The sequence below is a fragment of the Triticum urartu genome, chromosome 3A (assembly GCF_056163025.1).
Source record: "Triticum urartu cultivar PI428250 chromosome 3A, HENAU_Tu73, whole genome shotgun sequence".
NCBI classification, from domain to species: Eukaryota; Viridiplantae; Streptophyta; class Magnoliopsida; order Poales; family Poaceae; genus Triticum; species Triticum urartu.
This window is the reverse complement of record NC_141875.1, coordinates 344,677,063-344,697,463: the sequence shown is the minus strand read 5'-3', so window position 1 is coordinate 344,697,463 and position 20,401 is coordinate 344,677,063. Positions and strand designations below refer to the sequence as shown.

The window sequence follows — 20,401 nt, the reverse complement described above, 5'->3', positions numbered from 1 at the left end:
TGAACATTTATTAAATACACACTAATCATTATTGTATATGATGAATTTATTAATGTATATTAAACCTTTTTATGCTTATATTGAACTTTTTTTATAGAACACATACTAGACAATTTTCTAAAATAATTTTTCTACTGTATCAAAACTTTTTTTACAAAACACATACTAAAAAAGAACACACATGTTTCCTAGAGCAACTCCAATATCTTAAGTAATTTTCAAAAACTTCATGAAATATAGAGCCTGAACAAAACGTTGAAACTTTCATCTCTTTAAGGGTCTAATATCCCGTGAAATGAATTATATCGTGAATTCTTCATATGAGATGAAATTTAAATACATTATAACTGAGCACCCTCCAAGTCCTCTCACACCATCGGCATTTCTAATCATTGCATTGCCACTTGTAGTTGTTTTTGGCCGTCAGATTCATTGTTAGTCCCACCTAAATCTCGTCCGCAGGCTGACTCGCGCGTCAAGCTGCGCTGGCCTTTTCGAGCCGCTGCTCCAGTGGTTTTTTTGGGTGTCTTACGTTCAATTGGGTCTACTGGCCTATTAAGCATGTACTACCATCATGTCAAACGCAACGCACAAGTGTAAAAAGAGACAGACCCTATAACACACGACCCTACTTTGTTCCGATTGCGCCGCGTGATATGGCCTCAGATTGCATCAGCGGCTGCACTAGGTTTGCATAGACGAGGCGTACAGCGTCGACGCGAGCGGCGTGTTATCTTCAAGATGGGATAGAACCTGTACAGTATTTGTCTAGTACACAGTATATTACAAAAGGTATATAAAAAATGTGCAAAAAACCGAAAAATCGAAGAATCCCAAGATCTGAAAAAAGATAAAACGAAAACACCGAAACAAAAAGAACACGTAAAAAACGAAAACAGCCGAACAAGGCTAGCACGTATCTGAAGCTGTAAGTATAGATAGTTATTTGCCTCGATTTCCGCATTGCGAATGCTCTGGAGTAGTGGTCAGCGATCGAGTGGTATTAAGGCAGGTCTACTGTTCGAATTAGGGCACCATCGCCTTATTTTATTTTTTTATCTCTCTGTCCCACTGACGACTGGGACCCACATAAGACAGACGGAGAGCAAAAGGGCAACGTGGCGGCAGTTAACAGCGACGGACCGTGCACCGTTATAGTTGACGGAAACTGTACCAAAACATGCTATTAGTTAAGTTAGTGTACCATTTTTCTGGGGTTTTTTAGTTTTTTATAATTCTGTTATTTCCTTACAAGTTATTGTACTGCACCATCGCCTTATTTTTTTTGTTTATTTATCTCTCTGTCCCACTGACGACTGGGACCCACATAAGACAGACGGAGAGCAAAAAGGCAACGTGGCGGCAATTAACAGCGACAGACCGTGCACCGTTATAGTTGACGAAAATTGTACCAAAACATGCTATTGGTTAAGTTAGTGTACCATTTTTCTGGGGCTTTTTAGTTTTTTATAATTCTGTTATTTCCCTACAAGTTATTGTACTACACCATCGCCTTATTTTTCTTGTTTATTTATCTCTCTATCCCATTAACGATTGAAACCCACATAGGACAGAGGGAGAGCAAAAGGGCAACATAGCGGTAGTTAACAACGATAGACCGTGCACCGTTATAGTTGACGAAAATTGTACCAAAACGTGCTATTGGTTAAGTTAGTGTATCATTTTTCTGGGGTTTTTTAGTTTTTTATGATTCTGTTATTTCCCTACAAGTTATTGTTTGCACATGTAATTAACTCGTAGAGGAAAGGCGAAGACAACCGGATGTGCGACGATGTCAAATCGTTTGTCTCTTGCACAGTGCATTTTTTCGCTTAGTCCCCACAGACACCTCCCACACAAAAAAAAAATCCTATACGACCTGGTCGTATACCTCTGTTCTGGAGACCCACTACATTGAGCAACACGTGGCAGTACCAATCTTAAAGTAAACGGGTGACTTCACCTCAACTTATCCTCGATCCTTCTCCAAATCTTGATTGCAACCACAGCGAGTAACTTGCCGACAAGGACGACGTCGTAGCAAGACGGCGTTTCTTTGGGCAGACGGCGGCGGCCGACCAAACAACTTCATTGTCATCTCGCTAGACTAGATGAATTTTCTTGGACTCCTCTGATACCGAGATGAAGTGCTCACGACACCGGTGGCAAGCAGTTAACCTTCACCAAATTTTGATTCCAACCACAGCGAGTTCCTTCCCGACGATGAAGACGCCATGGCAAGACGACGGTGCCCTGGACAGACCGGCGGTGAGCAGCAGAGTTTCGCCGGTGTCGAGGAGCGTGGCCTCCACCGGCGGGGGCGACAGGCAGTACCACCACTAGCAGGCATCACGTCCGGAGTGAAGCGCTGGCGACAGGCCTCGCGAACTCGTTGAATGCAATGACGGATGGGTAGTTGGGATTTCACAGCGGGATTGAAGAAGAAGTCGTCTCAATGCTTTAAGATTAGTACTGCCACGTATTGCTCAATGCAGTGGGTCTCCACAACAGAGACCCGCTGCATTGAGACACGTGGCCCCTTCTCCTTGCTTCCTTCCTTCCTCGCTTGTCACCCGCCACAGCTGCCGCACCCCTCCTCCATCATCTCTTTCCTCTCGCATCCTCCCGCGCCGGACGCCGCTAGGCTCCTCCCTATCTCGTCCCGGCCCGACCCAGGCGGATCCAGGGGTAGCAGAGAGGAGGAAGGGAGATAGAACGACGGGGAAGGGGATGAATAGCAGAGAGGAGGAAGGGAGGTAGAGGAACGACGGGGAAGGGGATGGACAGGAGCTTCATGCCCAAAGTCCAGTCGCCCCAGGCCGTGCCTACACGAGCAGCGCCGTGGGTAGATGCTTCCCCGCCCAACGAGGATGGCGAGGTAGGTGTTGACAATGGCAGCCCGAGGCCGTCAAATCTGTCACCATCGCCGTTCTTTTGGTCGAGGCCGCCCTCGTTCACGTGCTCCTCCTCACCCCCACGGCTAGACGCTGGCGAGGCCAGCCTCCCCTCCATGCGCAGGTACTTCCCCGCTCCTTTCCGTGCTCTCTCTCTTCCCCTGATATATCTCTCTGTTGTACACGGAAGCAAATTTGTCCAATTCTCAGTCTAGATTTAATGAAGAAAACTGCAGTTCATACAATGCCAATTATGGATATGGATCCATCTTGCTGCGCCGGATGAAGGGCTGGATGGAATAAGAATTGCTTCCTCTAGATACTATTCACAGAACCGCACTTCGTATAATTATAGTGTACATCTGTTCATGCTTGGCACTATTGGGTGTTTTACTGTTTGGTCACTGGTTGTTGTAGAGATTTCCAGGAAGATATAATCAGGAGGGACTATCTAATAGTTGCTAAAGTTTCTTCTAAACTCGCTCAAACTATTTCTAACCAGGAGAAACGATCTAATAGTTTCTAAGTATGCCTGTTGGATGTTTAGTTTAACTAAGTGAGGCTTGTCTTGTACAATGCACTTGCATCTCTGAACTCCTGCTAAAATTGTTTCACATTTTTCAACAGAGATCGGGTTGTGCTTACTTATACTTCGCTCTAAGCTATTCCTTCCTAATTATCATGTATTTCATGTCAGATTATCTTCGTCTCTGGTGTTTCGCTGGCCATTGGGCTGAAGTCAACCGTACAGTTCTTCACAAAGCCCAAGAATCGCAAGGTCATATGCATGTAACGATGCAGGCCTAAGAATTAGTCATGTATCCAAATTGTTCAGTTCCAGTTCAGTTATGAGCTAACAAGATCACCTGAATGTGCAGGGTTCAATTGCTTTCAGGGTCGTACTTTTCCTTGTCCTTATTGGCTGGCCTGTCTTCGGTATGATGGCAGAGTCGTATGGCTTTGCCCTGCTATTCAGGTTTGTAGATCCTCTATTGTGCATTTATATGATCATCTGATGTCTGTTTTTCAGTGTGCATTAATAAATGGTAGAAACTTTTGGGTATTGTATCTGACTGGTACTGAATTTCTCACAGTAGGTTCTGGCCTACTGCTGCTGTTTACCTACAAAAAAACTCCACCATCGGTTGGATTTTCCAGCACCCTTATGTGACATATGTAAGATCATATTTGCGGCTTTGCTGTTGCTGAGCTGCGTAAATTTTCTTCAAGTCCAACCCAGTCTGGTCACCACTTCATTTACATGATCTTGTTCTTGTGAGGGATTATTTTTTATGGATCTCAGCCCCCATTGTTCTTACTGTTGTTTCCTACTCCTGTAATTAACCTTTACTAAGTAGTGTTAGGTCTTCAGCATAACACTAAATATTTAAGCTAATAAGGATACCATTAGATGACAGACCCTGTAATTAACTTTATTCAGTTTATGAACATATATGTACGCTACAGAGCATAAAAATGGGAAAATACAAATATGATTGGTGGTTGGTTCACCATTTAAAAATTTGATCTACCAATTATGTTTTAGTGATTTCTACTTGAGCTAAAACCACGACAATAATTTTGGAACGGAGGGAGTACTTATTTGTTGTTGTATCTTTGATAATTTGATAAAAATATCATGAAGGTTAAATCGGGCGTGGTTTTGATATATTTTTGTTACAAGATATTACATCGGCTTTCTGGTTTGGAAATACTTATAATCGTTTTCTTCTAACTGCATCTGAGCCTACACTTTTGTAGACTACTCAGGATAGAGATGATATGAATGTGAGCAACAAAGTTATTTACTCGGGAATGCCTTGGTAGGTCTCTCTTAACTATTCAGTTTCATCCACGGGATTAAAATTTCTTCAACTTGCTCTCCTCCCACCTTCAATTTCTTTTTTTTTGTATTAGCAAGTAGAAACAGTAGCTTGTTTGAAATATGTGAAGTGCATCCATGTAACAGTTGCCTCTTGAAGACTGCTGACAAAGTGCAAATTTGATATTGTTTTGCTGATTGGATACATTGTTATGGCGCTGCTAGAAGGAGGGCGCAAGAAGGCCGGCCGGGGGCCTTTTGCCCACGGCCGGGCAAGATGGAAGGATTTCCTTCTTAATTCTTGCTTGATTAGATTGATACATCTCCTCTCTTTATATAGAGAGATTTACTTGACTCCCAAGCAAGGCTTACTTGACCCCTAAGAAAGCGACCCTTATCTCTAATTAACCCTAAGACTAATGGGCTATACTGCCAGCCCAGGCCATTAGGCCCATTACGTACTCTAACACTACACCCCACCTGGACATGCAGCTTGTCCTCAAGCTGCAGCCTAACCAACTTATAACCATGACTTGATGCAACACAAACCTAACACCTAAAAACAAGCCTTTTACATCTCGGCTTGTTTTATTACTCAACCTGAAATGGACTGGGATGCTTTATTTTGGACCTCTTAACAAAAAAAGTGGACACCATCCGCACGTCGAACGTGCACGTGTACTTGATCCCATGGACACCATCTGGACAAAAGGAGTGCATGTGTATGGCCACCTGGAAGTGGTTGCAAGAGCGACCAGCGGAGGCGCCCTCGCGGCGGCCGGCGGCGGAATGCAGTGGTGCTACGCGGTGCGCTCCTGTCGGTGACACCATGCCTTCTCCCTGCCGGACGGCTGTTGGTCGGCACTGCACATAGAGGAGTGGAGGGCTGTCGATGGAGAATGGCGAGGAGGGGTGCGCCTCCCCAACCGCCGATGTCACAAACTTTGAGGGCGCTGTCCGTGGGGAAAACAGCATGCCCAAGATCCTCGACGCAGCGGACGCGATCGAGGTTCTTTGCGCAGCGAAGCGCAACTGGGAGGAGCGGCAGCTGCAGACCACGCATCTCCCGCACACGCCGACGCGCTAGGAGGCGGCGCGCAGCAGCCTGCAGCCTCACCGCCGCCGACACATGGCGGGTAGTGATCCAAGCTGGAAGCGGTGACGGCGACGGCGGGAACTTGATCTGCTGGATGGGGACGCCCTGGGGAAGCGGTGATGGCGACGGCGGGACTTGATCTGGTGGATCGGGACTCCCGTCGGCGCGGTCGATGCGGGGCCGGAGCTGACCGGCAATGGCTGCTGCAGTTGCAGCGGCTGCTGCGGCGAAGCGCCGGGCACGGAGGAGGTCGCCAGGAGCGGTGGCTGCCACTGCAGCCAGGGCGGGGCGGTGGTGGCGGTGGATGGCAGCTGCTGCAGCGGCCCGGTGAGCGCGGCGGAGGCCACCTGGTGCGGCAGCTGCCATGGCAGCCAGGACGGGGCGGTGGTGGCGGTGGATGGCAGTTGCAGCGGCTGCTGCAGCAGCTCGGCGAGCGCGGCGGAGGCCGCCTGGTGCGGCGGCTGCCACGGCAGCCAGGACGGGGAGGTGGATGCCAGCTGCAGCGGCTGCTGCAGCAGCCCGGCGAGCGCGGCGGGGGCCGCCTGGTGCAGCGGCAGCCACGGCGGCGCAGTGGCGGTGATGGGCGGCGTAGCCGGGTGCGGCTCGTAGGACCCGGCCAAGAACAGGTGGATCTCCTGGACTGCCTGTGTTAGGTCCCGCAGGACCCCGGACACCTCCGGGGTGAGGACGACGGGGGCGGGCGCGACGGAGGATCCCGGCGCGGGCAGGAGCGGGGCGACGGTCGTGGTGGTCGCCGGAGGCGACGAGGTGACCGGCAGCGGAAGAGACGGGTTGGGCGGCGGTGAAGACATGATCGAATCGAAGCTAGCTGATACCAAATTGTTATGGCGCTGCTAGAAGGAGGGCGCAAGAAGGCCGGCCGGGGGCCTTTTGCCCACGGCCGGGCAAGATGGAAGGATTTCCTTCTTAATTCTTGCTTGATTAGATTGATACATCTCCTCTCTTTATATAGAGAGATTTACTTGACTCCCAAGCAAGGCTTACTTGACCCCTAAGAAAGCGACCCTTATCTCTAATTAACCCTAAGACTAACGGGCTATACTGCCAGCCCAGGCCATTAGGCCCATTACGTACTCTAACATACATTATATTCCAAGTTGACCTTTGCATTGAGAATATCATCTTATTTTTTTATAGGGACAAAACAACACGCTAATGGCCAGCAGATGGACTTAAGATCTTCCAAAGGTACTTCATTTTAACTATAGATAATGAATGCTGACAAGGTGCAAATATGATACAGTTTTGCTGATTGGATGCATTATATTCCAAGTTAACCTTTGCATTGAGAATATCATCCTATTTTTTATAGGAACAACTCGCTATCAGTGCATCACAATTTTGTGTGGTATGTTTGTTTTTACCTATTCCAGTTCTGAGCCTTACTTGTTCATATGGTTTCAATTGCCGTCTCTCATGTGACGTTGAGAAAATCACATGTATATGCGTATTTTTTCCTCTGTACCCTGATTTATCTTAGTCCTTATGTCAAAGATACTGGATGTAGTAACAGATCGACGTCCTAACAAATGCAAAGAGAATGGACCTCCTCTTGATTAGCTCAAGAGGACCTGTATAGTGGCTTCATGTAATTTCTTGATTTCCCATAATGATTTCGCTGGCAATTTTTCAGTGTATTTCTAGCTGAAATTGCATGTATATCTTACAAATTTAGATTGCAACTTAATAAGGAGTATAGAAGCATTTGCATCTATCTAACATATTTGTATGGTATGTTTCAAAAAGCTCAAGGTTAGATATGTACTCAATTAATGTTAAAATATTGTTTGAATTTCCTTCGTTCTGTAAACGGCAATACAAGCTACGTTTGCACCATGATTCTATTCCAATTTTTTTAACAACTGACAATTAACGACACATCAAATGTTCCGTATTGAAATGAATCATTTTGTCAGGTTGGGTTTAGTAGGTCATAATGGTTTTATTCTACGACAGGATTAATTTTGTTTATACTGTAACCTGTTCAAGGATTGACGAGTTTTCGAACCCTACGATCTTTGCACACTAAGGTTCAGCTGTGTTCTTTGTAAAATATACGTCCTGCAAGTCTCATGTGTCTTGCGTTGTTTTTGCTTTCCTCTTACTATGATGTTCGATTCTTTATATGGTGTTCGATTCCTCTTACTATCACCACAACAGGAAATGTCTTACGGTGGCAATATGCTCTTCTATGCTGTCTGATTGACTCTTTTTATTAGCATGGAGAATAAATTTACTTCACTAAGATTAGTTTCTGTTCACATTGCTCTGTATATAAAAAAGGATTGTTGTGCTTACAAGGTTTATGACATTTTGGCGAAACATTATTTAGTAAAAAAGTATGTAGAGGTGAACTTTAGAGGTGAACTTTAGAGGTGAAATGTTGTGGATGTTCTGACAGAGAGATGCTTGGACTAACTTTAGCGTCACACCTTATTCAATATCTGGGTATTGGGTTCTACTAATTGTCAGCGCCTTAATTTTTGTTTTCCTCCCAATGCCATGTGATATTTACTGGACTATAATTCACATGCTTGCAAGTCGTCATCGTGTCTCTCTCTCTAACTGCCCCCCTCCCTCATCTTGGCTTGCAGGTCACCTCTGTGTCTCCCGCCAGTCCACGACATAGGTTGCAATCTAGGTTGTTGCCAAGTTAACTTTAGGATGGTAACCTACAATGTACAACCCAAGAGATCGACAGTGTTTATTATACTGTCATGCCTCTACTTCTGTGTTGTATATATAGCTGCTTGTATATCTAATTGGATTGTTCAGATTAGATACTTTATGAAATTACTAATACATGAAAATTTTGTTTCTTTAGTTCTCTATGAAATCCATGTGATACTTCTCTGTTGTATACATGGCATGACAGTATAATTTCATAGAGAAGCTCACAAAATCTAATGCTTCTGATGTCAAATTCAGATTAAATTTATTAACTAGCTCATTCAGGTATTACAGCGGAAAACAACATTTGTTTTCTAGATTCAGTTTTTCTTTTGTAAAAATAGTCGGATGGTGATCATAATGAAACATTGCATTTTTTATACAAGTTGCTGGTACAATCTACATCTGGCAAATAAATTTGAACCACTACCTATTTTATCAGGTAAAAAACACCAGCATGTTGTTTGAGGTGCATGTATCGGTTGTAGCAAAGCTGTGCGTACAACGATGCATTGCTGACCATGGAGCACTCCCAAGTCTTGAGGATATGTACGGCAACTTAGAGACTTACACATTGCCATTGGCTCCTATCACCATGCAAGTGGTCGATGCTTTAGGCCCTGTTTGGTTCAGCTTTTATCGACGGATTCCGCTGCCGCGCAGCAGAATCTGAACCAAAGGGCGAACCCAGCAGAATCCGATTTCAGAAATCCGCTGCCAAAATCTGAACCAAAAGCGGAAGCAGCCCAGGACGTGCTTTCCAAAATCTGATTCCGCTGCGGGCTAAAATTTGAAAAAGCTGTATCAGCTGGTTTGTCAAATGACCTACATATTTTTCACATCAGATTTTCCACAGCTGTTTTTTCACAGCAAATTTTTCGCAGCTGATTTTAGAAATCCACAGCCAAACAAAACAGGGCCTTAGTGTTGAACTATTGATTAATCCCTCTTTTCTCTTTAATCTATGTGATGGTGCCCCTTGTATACTTGTTACGTGGATTCAATTGAATGATGTATTAGGCATGCTTGATAGTTATAAAACAAATGTCAAACGATAGCTATTGCTATTATGGAGACGCTTTGAACTATTGTTCATCTGCTATTCAATGTTTGATGCTAGCTCCTTCATTATTTGTATACAAAAGGGCTAAAGCTCCAATCATACATGTTTGCTCAAACCTAAAGCTCCTAACTAATGAAAATATTTTGAAAGCAATCATGATTTTAAAGGTACATATCTTTTTTAAAGCCAATGTATATTTTGCTCAAACACAAAGTCATTGAAAAATGCAAATGTTTCAGTGCGAACATGATTTCAAGGAGAGAATTCCTTATTTGGCCCTTTCTTAAATTTTGGTTTCCTTTTTGGCCCTAAAAATTTATTTATTTTCCTTCTTTGACAACATAACTTTATTTCTTCCTTCTATGACACTTCCGTCATTCTTTGCTGTTAACACCGTCAACTTTGACAGGAAAAGTCGTATTTACCCCTGCTTTATATCACGCTAAAAAAGAAAAAGGAAAAACCGAACCGTCCCGATCTCTCCCCTTCTGCCCCCGATCCCCTCCCCCCCCCCCCCTCCCGATTCCCCCTTCTCCCCTGAGACCTAAACCTAGCGGCGCGACACATCCAGCGATGGCGCGAGGCTGGGAGAGCGGCATGGAGGAGGGCGAGGCCGACGATGGCAGGGTGGGTGCGGTGGAGGAGGGCCATGGGCGAGGCGGCTATGGTGGGGAGGCGGGGGGCGGCCAACCCGTGGAGGACGGGCGAGGCGGCCATGGTGGAGAGGCGGGGGGCGGCCAACCTGCGGAGGACGAGCAAGGCGGCCATGGTGGGGAGGCGGAGGGCGGCCATGGTGGGGAGGCGGGTCGTGCAGCGGTCTCAGCCTTGCGCGGTCAAGGGGCAGCACCGGAGCGAGGCCAAGTATCACCGAAGGATGCGGCTACTGTTGGGGAACGTAGCAGAAATTCAAAAAATTTCTACGTGTCACCAAGATCTATCTATGGAGAAACCAGCAACGAAGGGAAGGAGAGTGCATCTACATACCCTTGTAGATCGCTATGCGGAAGCGTTCAAGAGAACGGGTTGAAGGAGTCGTACTCGTCGTGATCCAAATCACCGGAGATCCTAGTGCCGAACGGACGGCACCTCCGCGTTCAACACACGTACAGCCCGGTGACGTCTCCCATGCCTTGATCCAGCAAGGAGAGAGGGAGAGGTTGAGAAAGACTCCATCCAGCAGCAGCACAACGGCGTGGTGGTGGTGGAGGAGCGTGGTACTCCAGCAGGGCTTCGCCAAGCACCGCAAGAGACGAGGAGGGAGAGGGGTAGGGCTGCGCCAAGAATGAGAGGAACTCGTGTGTCTTGGGCAGCCCAAACCTCAAGTATATATAGGGGAAGGGAAGGGGCTACGCCCCCACATAGGGTTCCCTCCCTAGGGGTGGCGGCAGCCCCCAGATCCCATATGGGTGGCGGCCACAAGGGGGAGAGGGGGAGGCGCACCTGGGGTGGGCCTTAGGGCCCATCTGCCCTAGGGTTTGCCCCCCTTCCCTCTTGGAGGCGCCTTGGGCCTTGGTGGGAGGGCGCACCAGCCCACCTGGGGCTGGTCCCCTCCCACACTTGGCCCATGCAGCCCTCCGGGGCTGGTGACCCCACTTGGTGGACCCCCGGACCCCTCCGGTGGTCCCGGTACACTACCGGTAAAACCCGAAACTTTTCCGGTGACCAAAACAGGACTTCCCATATATAAATCTTTACCTCCGGACCATTCCGGAACTCCTCGTGACGTCCGGGATCTCATCCGGGACTCCGAACAACATTCGGTAACCATGTATATCTATTCCTTATAACCCTAGCGTCATCGAACCTTAAGTGTGCAGACCCTACGGGTTCGGGAACCATGCAGACATGACCGAGACATTCTCCGGTCAATAACCAACAGCAGGATCTGGATACCCATGTTGGTTCTCACATGTTCCACGATGATCTCATCGGATGAACCACGATGTTGAAGATTCGATCAATCCCGTATACAATTCCCTTTGTCTAGCGGTATTGTACTTGCCCGAGATTCAATCGTCGGTATCCCGATACCTTGTTCAATCTCGTTAACGGCAAGTCTCTTTTACTCGTTCTGTAACACATCATCCCGTGATCAACTCCTTGATCACATTGTGCACATTATGATGATGTCCTACCGAGTGGGCCCAGAGATACCTCTCCGTTTACACGGAGTGACAAAACCCAGTCTCGATTCGTGCCAACCCAACAGACACTTTCGAAGATACCTGTAGTGTACCTTTATAGCCACCCAGTTACGTTGTGACGTTTGGCACACCCAAAGCACTCCTACAGTATCCGGGAATTGCACAATCTCATGGTCTAAGAAAATGATACTTGACATTAGAAAAGTTTTAGCATACGAACTACACGATCTTTTGTGCTAGGCTTAGGATTGGGTCTTGTCCATCACATCATTCTCCTAATGATGTGATCCCGTTATCAACGACATCCAATGTCCATGGTCAGGAAACCGTAACCATCTATTGATCAATGAGCTAGTCAACTAGAGGCTTACTAGGGACATGGTGTTGTCTATGTATCCACACATGTATCTGAGTTTCCTATCAACACAATTCTAGCATGGATAATAAACGATTATCATGAACAAGGAAATATAATAATAACTAATTTATTATTGCCTCTAGGGCATATTTCCAACAGCTACATCTGCTTGTCTAGATGGGTGAGTCATCTCTTCTTTAAATTTGACAGATTACTTAGAGATGGCCTTGAAGATTACTTAGAGATGGATCCCAAATGCAACATATTTGCTGCACCTCTCTTCTAGATTTGTCAAGATGCAACAGATTACTTAGGAGTTTCATTTAGAGATGGATATTTGCTGTCAAATCTGCAACAGATTAGTTATAATGTGTTAAAATATAAAGCAAATATGTTCATACACAATCGGTCTTTTGCACATGGGTTGTTTACACATGCTACTGTATAAGGAAGACCTAGGATCCCCAAGGAGTAGAAAGTACTCATGATTAAGTTTATTTGGTTTTTACAGGATGGATAGAAATTCAACTTATGTGCTGAAAATTAATTTGCTTGGCAGCCCAAAAAAGGCTAGAAAGGATATCAAATGCTTCTGTTTTGATAAGGTTATTGATTCCGACTTAACAAATTATAAGGACTTGGTTGAATCAATCGTAGAGCAGTACTCGCCTTGTTATTTGGAAGTTGCACATGTTCAGTACTATGATGATTTTCTTAAAATCTACCCTGAAGTAACATCTGACCAAGAATTAGTGTTGATGTTTGAGAAACACTCTAAGACAAAGGTTGTGCACATGTTTGTTGCATATTGTGATCCATCGGAACCATATGAGCCTATCACAGAGTGGCATAGTGATGCGCATAGCCAACCTAACAACATAGAACAAGATGATGATGATGATGATGATTATCTTCGCAACCCAGTACTTGAGAATGAGCATGTTGGTGTTGATGAGGAAAATATTTATTTAGAGGATGAACCTATACCTCTTATCATGGTTCCTTGTTCCAATAAAGAAAAAGACAAAGACTATGTTCCTGATCATGAGAGCGAGGATGGGAGCGAGGATGAGAGCATGTCAGAGGTTGAAGTAGAGGAAGATGAGGAATATCACGAGGCAGATCATGCACCACACTTTGAATATAATAAATTAGATCCTCCAATGAACGAAGGAAGAAAATATCCCAATATGGCAGAGTTTAAATTGGCGCTTTCTCAGCATGCAATCAAACATGAATTTGAGTTTGACACCGAAAAGAGTGCACCACATAGGTTCAGAGCTTATTGTTTAAGAAGGGATGAAGATAAGTGTCCATGGAGGATATATGCTTCTACAATGGAAGATGAGTGCACAGTAATGGTAATTTTCTAGTACTAATTTGTGGTCATGATCTTTACTCATGTGTGCTTAATTTGTGGTCATGATCTTTACTCTAGTACTAATTTTCTATGTTCATATTTTGTAGGTGAGAAAGAACCCTTCTGGTCATGATTGCTCTAGTAAAAAAAGAAAAAAGAAGTTGAAGAATGCAAACAAGCGGTGGATATGTGAGCACGTGAAGGACTGACTAATTGAGGATGCAACTCTAGGACCAAAGGCATTGCGAAAGAAGCTTAAAGAGCATCATGGAATCGACATCAACTCTAAGAGAGTCTATATGGGTAAGCTGCTAGCCTTGAAGGAACTATATGGTGATTGGGATACAAGCTTTGATAATCTGTATAGCTTCAAGGCACAAATTGAAAGTTGTTGCCCTGGTAGCATAGTGATCATTGATCATTAGACAATAAAAGATAAAATCAGATTTAAAAGAATTTTTGTCGCTTTCAAGCCTTGCATCGACGGTTCCTTAATGGCTACAGGCCATACTTGGCAGTAGATAGCACCTTCTTGACAGGCAGGTTCAAGGGGCAGGTGGCTAGTGCTACCGCCATTGATGGCCATAGTTGGATGTATCCAGTTTGTATGGGTGTTTTCGATTCTGAAACTAATGAGAATTGGACTTGGTTCATGCAAATGGTTAGACAAGCCGTAGGATCCCCAAGGGGTTTAACCATATGCATCGATGCTGGGCAACCAGTGATGACAGGTGTAAAAGAAGTGTTCCCAGAGGCTGAACATAGGGAATGTATGTTTCACTTGGTGTCCAACTTCAAGAAGAAGTTTCATGGAAAGGTGTTTGATGACCACCTTTGGGCTGCTGCTTACTCATGGAACCCATATATATTTTTTAAAAAAATTGGGTTGCAATGGACATAGCAAAGCCAGCGGCAACTGCATATCTTAGGAGGTGGCACACTAGGTTGTGGTCTAGGAGTCAGTTCTCAACAATTTCCAAGGTGGATTATGTTACAAACAACTTGGCTGAGTGCTTCAATAATTGGATTAAGCACCACAAGTCCTTGAACTTGGACGACTTCTTTGATAAGGTTAGGCAGATGATTATGATCATGTGGAACCGAAGGAGGAAAGTAGCAAGGAAGTTGGTTGGGTTGATTCTTCCCCACATAATTAAGAAGTTGAATGCAAAGACTAGAGAATTAAACTTGGAGGTGGTAGAAAGCTCAGAAGAAGTTGCTGAAGTGACAGCATTGGGAGGCAGCGGCTTTAGGTTTGTGGTCAACTTGCTTGATAGGACATGTTCTTGTAGACAATGGCAAGTTTCTGGCCTTCCTTGCAAACATGGTCTAGCATTTATCACATCTCTTATCAATGCACACATACAGAACTATGTGGACTTGTATTACTCCATTGACAAATTTAGAGCAGCCTATGACCAACTAATTCCTGCCATGGTTGACAAGAACCAATGGCCTAAATCTGACTATGGATTCTTCATGTATCCACCACTACTTAAATCCACGGTGGGTAGGCATAAAACTGAGAGGTATAATGTAACGCCCCAAGACCGGAGTTTCAGATGCCTTCCAGGGTTTCCGGGTTTTTCGTCATGTGAGTTTGTTTGGTCCGTTGCATTTAATCTTTTGCATCTCAACTAAATAAATCGTATGGATCTTCGATCCATTTAAATCGAGGGAAGGATGACTTCTCTTTATAACATACCCTCCCGATATTTAGGGAGCTATATTAAACCATTCCATTGGCTTGGAATCACCCACAAACACATATGCACCGTTCTTCAATTTTCCTTTTATCCTTCTCAACTTCCCCTTCTTCCTTTGGGGCCTTTTAGTAAAAATTGAGTGGCAATTTTACTTTACTCATAAATGTCCCAAATCTGCCCATAAATCACATATATTGTGTAGGGTCACCTCCTATAATTTCAACCCATTTGGAGTTCATTTGAATGAGTTTCGAAATTCGAACTTACCGAGTTAAATCCAACGTGTGTGGATTTTACTTCCTCCAAAAATTGTCAGGCCATTTTTTTTGTCAAATTCCTCATATTTTATGACTCTGGAAAAGTTGTCCTCCTGCCCAAATTCCTCCTCTAACCTTCTCTTCTCTCTTTTCTTTCTCTTTATTTCTCTGTTATTTAGAGAAAAGGAAATAGGGGAGAGGGAGAAGAGAGTCCAGCCCAGCTGGGCCTCTCGCCGGCCCATCCATCACCGAGGCCCACCAATCCCGCTGCTAAACCTAGCCAGTCCCTCGATCCCCCTCGTTTTCTCTCCCTCGCGCCGCCACTCAGGGACGAGGAGCCCGATCCCATCTCCCTCGCTCATCCTCCCCCTCTCGTCCTCCCACACCGCTGCCACTCATACACCCGCATCATGCCCGATCCCCTTGCTCCCGATCCGCGCGCCTCCAGTGCGAGACCCGCGCTCCGCCCTCGCCGGAGCAGAGAACCAGGCCGGAGCCCCGTCGCCACCCGCAGCCGTCGGCGACCACCAGGAGGGCCACCCCGCGCGCGACCCCGAGCCTCTCCACGCGCGCGCGCGACCATCGCTTCGCTCCCGCAGGCGCGCAGCGTCCCGTGGCCCCTGCGTTCCTCGCCCCGCCGCCGCACCATCTTCTCCACTTCCTGCCATCGAGCGTCGCTCTGCCCTTGCTCCATCCTCTGCTTCGCCTCTGCACCACCGGCCTTCAAGCTCGACGCCCGCCCCGGCCATCTTCTCCTGCTGCCTCGAGCAGCTCCTTCACGGCCAGCTTCCACGAGATCTCCACCCCCCCTTGCTGCCCGGTTGGCCTTGTTTTCCCCTCTTGTCGCTGCCAAGACCCGGCAACCAAGGACGTCAAGGACGCCTTCGTGGGTTCCTTTCGCCAAGTACCACGACCGGCGAAGACCAAGGCAGAGACCTCCTCGAGCAGGAGCGTTTTTGGAATCACCAAGGCCACCTCAAGTTCGACTACGTTTTGCCGCCTCGACCGAGACCGTCGCAAGTACCACTCCGAACCATGTATGACGACCGTCACCGAAGACCCGTGTAACGTGAACGTGAACAACTACCGTCGCGAGTACCTCTACGTCGTCATGTACCCCTACTTCCCACGACGACCCCGTGAACAACTACTTCCCCTTCGACACGTGTACCCCTACCGCCGAACTCGATCCGTTCCGATAACACACGCTTCGAAGGTATAACCCCGAGACGATGCCCGTAAATGAATGCATGTTGTATGAGATGCACCCTTGTTCGATAACGTCGCCCCTCTTTTGCCTTGCCACCGACATGTGGGAACTCGGTATTCGAGAGCACCCCACATTCTATCGCATGTCACGCTCCCGTCGCATTTTCTTTTGCACCGGGATCTCAATCGAGTTACCGGAACCGATATGTTGCCGTGGCATCATTTTCGGATTCGTTGCCGTGGCACACCTTTTCTTTCCACCACGGTGACAAATGCTTCATAATGCTCTTATCAACATTTTCTTAAAAAAACTTGCATAAACTTGTTCATGTCATCCGCATCATGATAACAATAATTAAAATGCTTAAAATTGTTGTTGCATTAAATTGCTAATGCATATGGGGATTTACCGGAATTGTTGTTCGTTGCTTCCGGCCTCATTTAACCTTGACTAGATAGATAGTTTCATCATGCTTCCCCTCTTGCCATGTTAATCAACATTTAATATTGTTGGGGTACATAAACGAGAGAGAACTAAATAATTGATGTGGTGTTCCGTCAATATGCAACGAGTTGCATATTGAGCTCCACCTAATTTGTAGGATTGCTTGTGCATTTTGCCATGCCATGCCTCATTAAACCGGACATGCATCATACTCGTTTGTGCATCATGCCATGTTGATGTGTTGGTTGTTTACCATGTTGTTTGCTCTTTTCCGGTGATTGCTTCTTCGGGTTGGTTCCGTTAACGTTGTGATTGTGAGGATCCGTTCGACTACGTCCGTTTGTCTTCTTCATGGTCTCATCCTTCTTCCTTGCGGGATGTCAGGCAAGATGATCATACCCTCGAAATCACTACTATCTTTGCTATGCTAGTTTGCTCGCTCTTTTGCTATGCCAATGCTACGATGCCTACCTTTTGCTTGTCAGCCTCCCAATTGCCATGTCAAACCTCTAACCCACCTTGTCCTAGCAAACCGTTGATTGGCTATGTTACCGCTTTGCTCAGCCCCTCTTATAGCGTTGCTAGTTGCAGGTGAAGATTGGAGGCCGTTCCTTGTTGGAACATGTTTACTTGTTGGGATATCACTATATATCTTATTTAATTAATGCATCTATATACTTGGTAAAGGGTGGAAGGCTCGGCCTTATGCCTGGTGTTTTGTTCCACTCTTGCCGCCCTAGTTTCCGTCATATCGGTGTTATGTTCCCGGATTTTGCGTTCCTCACGCGGTTGGGCTATAATGGGAACCCCTTGACAGTTCGCCTTAAGTAAAGCTTTTCCAGCAATGACCAACATTGGTTTTACCATTCGCCACCTAGCCTCTTTTTCCCTTGGGTTTCGCGGACTCAAGGGTCATCATTATTTTAACCCCCCCGGGCCAGTGCTCCTCTGAGTGTTGGTCCACCTGTCAGCTGCCGGTGGCCACCAGGGGCAACTCCGGGCTGGCCTACCCGCACCTAAGACAATCTGAGTGTGCCCTGAGAAAGAGATATGTGCAGCTCCTATCGGGATTTGTCGGCACATTCGGGCGGTGTTGCTGGTTTAGTTTTACCCTGTCGAAATGTCTTGTTGTACCGGGATACCGAGTCTGATCGGAACGTCTCGGGAGGAGGTCTATTCCTTCGTTGACCGTGAGAGCTTGTGATGGGCTAAGTTGGGACACCCCTGCAGGGATTTGAACTTTCGAAAGCCGTGCCCGCGGTTATGGGCAGATGGGAATTTGTTAACGTCCGGTTGTAGAAAACCTGAAGTCGACCTTAATTAAAATGAATCAACCGCGTGTGTAACCGTGATGGTCTCTTTCCGGCGGAGTCCGGGAAGTGAACACGGTGTTGGAGTTATGCTTGACGTAGGTTGTTATAGGATCACTTCTTGATCATACTTTTATCGACCGTGCTTTGCCTTCTCTTCTCGCTCTCATTTGCGTATGTTAGCCACCATATATGCTAGTCGCTTGCTGCAGCTCCACCTCATACTTTTACCTTACCCATAAGCTTAAATAGTCTTGATCGCGAGGGTGCGAGATTGCTGAGTCCCTGTGGCTCACAGATACTCCCAAAACCAGCTTGCAGGAGCCGATGAGTCCGTGCAGATGACGCAACCAAGCTCAGGAGGAGCTCAATGAAGATCTTGTCCTTTGTGTTGTTTCGTTCTAGTTGATCAGTAGTGGAGCCCAGTTGGGGTCGATCGGGACCTTTGTCGCATTTGGGGTTCTTCTTTTATTTTGGTTCCATAGTCGGACCATGAGTGTATTTGGTTGATGTAATGCTTTATTCATGTAATTGTGTGAAGTGGCGATTGTAAGCCAACTATGTATCTCTTTCCTTTATATATTACATGGGTTGTGTGAAGATTACCTCACTTGCGACATATGCCTTCAATGCGATTATGCCTCTAAGTCGTACCCCGACACGTGGGAGATATAGTCGCATCGAGGGTGTTACATATAAAGGCTGCGGTGAGAAGAAAAGAAAAAGCGGCCAACACTTATGCCCTATTTGTAAGGACTATGGGCATCATTGGCATAAATGCAAGAAGGGTAACCCAGATGACATTGCTGCTATTTTAGCTATGAGGTAATCAATTTAATTGTGTAACTTGCTTCACTTGCATTTTTTTGTAAGCAGCCATACATGTTAACTACTTTGTTGTTGCTCATGTAGAGGACCACCAAAGAAGAGGGCAAAGACCACCAAAGCATCAATTGTGCCTTGTGAGGATGATACTCCAGCAGCCTCTATGTGCTTTCCGCCAAGGTTAGCCACTTTACACTCATGCTCATTATTAAATGAAATATGTGTTTGAATTCTAAGTAACTTCTCACCATAGCCAAAGCTTGGAACCTACAACTATGAAAAAGAGAAAACGTAACTCAATTACTAGAGCATCAAAAAGGTAAGAACTAGTTCTGAATTTTGTAGTAGAATAGATGAAAGCTTGGTTTTGTATTCTAATTGCATTATTCTCACTATAGCCAAATGTTGGTGAAAACAACTAAGGAAAAAGGGAAAGGGAGTAAATCTGGATCCGGTGTAGCAAAAAGGTAATCTATGGTTGTTTCTAACTATGCATTGTTCCATTGTTAATCTGGGCTACTATATGTGATGTATGATGTGCTGCCATGAATGTGTATGTGTAGATCAAGAACATCTGTTATTGTGAAGGTACATGCCAAAAGAACAAGCAAAGAGGTTGCTGATAAGTTGCCACACCTTCCTATGGTGCCACATGACAGCCCTGCAATGGGCACACGAAGCAAAAAAATGAATCTTGCCAGCCCTGCAATGAGCACACGAAGCAAAAGGAGACTTAGCTTGTGATTCTCATTGGATCCCTTTCCATATCATGGTTCATTTTGGAAACTTTTGAGTTGTTTGTGATATATATGTGGACCTGGGCTTTTGTACATGCTATGTCAACCTGAATGTGTGTAGAGGACGTGGACCTGGACTATTGGAAACTTTATGTGAACCTGGACTTTTGGAAACTTTATGTGTTGTATTTGACATGATGTGAACCTGGACTATATGTGAACTCTATGTGTGAACCTGGACCAAGTTTCTATAAAATTTTAGTTTGCATACATGTGAATCTGCTCCAAGTATATTATAATTTGTGCATATATGAACTGTACAGGGGATATATCATCAAAATACAAGGGAGGTTATGTCCAGTTATCCAACTAAAATTAAATATGTGCTAAATAGAATATTTGGTTTCATTTGGTAGTGTATTCAAGACAAAACAGATCACATCACCATTGCTTTTGACTTCCAGTTCACAATTTTGGTCACAAA

The 20,401-nt window shown here is 45.6% G+C and overlaps 1 protein-coding gene, 1 non-coding gene and 1 pseudogene across 11 annotated transcripts; all 3 read left to right on the top strand.

The window, feature by feature from the left end:
* Nucleotides 1–2,368: 2,368 nt before the first annotated feature.
* LOC125546830 (uncharacterized) lies at nt 2,369–8,669 on the top strand. Of its 10 annotated transcripts, XR_015618900.1 has the most exons (8): nt 2,387–3,018; nt 3,592–3,672; nt 3,773–3,870; nt 3,989–4,070; nt 4,656–4,717; nt 6,971–7,021; nt 7,146–7,181; nt 8,428–8,669. It is a non-coding gene; the product is annotated as an uncharacterized LOC125546830 (transcript). The 10 variants fall into 10 exon arrangements; XR_015618904.1 differs by adding an exon at nt 7,328–7,421 and having other exon boundaries at nt 2,377–3,018; nt 3,773–4,717; XR_015618899.1 differs by having other exon boundaries at nt 7,146–8,669.
* A 3,470-nt stretch (nt 8,670–12,139) lies between these two features.
* On the top strand, nt 12,140–13,553 carry LOC125546831 (uncharacterized). The gene has a single exon (XM_087547053.1). It carries the CDS (start codon nt 12,581–12,583, stop codon nt 13,439–13,441), a length of 861 nt encoding a protein of 286 aa, XP_087403179.1. The 5' UTR covers nt 12,140–12,580; the 3' UTR covers nt 13,442–13,553.
* A 2-nt stretch (nt 13,554–13,555) lies between these two features.
* On the top strand, nt 13,556–15,069 carry LOC147979663 (uncharacterized; annotated as a pseudogene).
* The last annotated feature ends 5,332 nt before the right edge of the window (nt 15,070–20,401 follow it).

Coding starts and splice junctions, on each gene's coding strand:
- LOC125546831 (XM_087547053.1), top strand. CDS start 12,581: ATGGATAGAAATTCAACTTATGTGCTGAAAATTAATTTGCTTGGCAGC.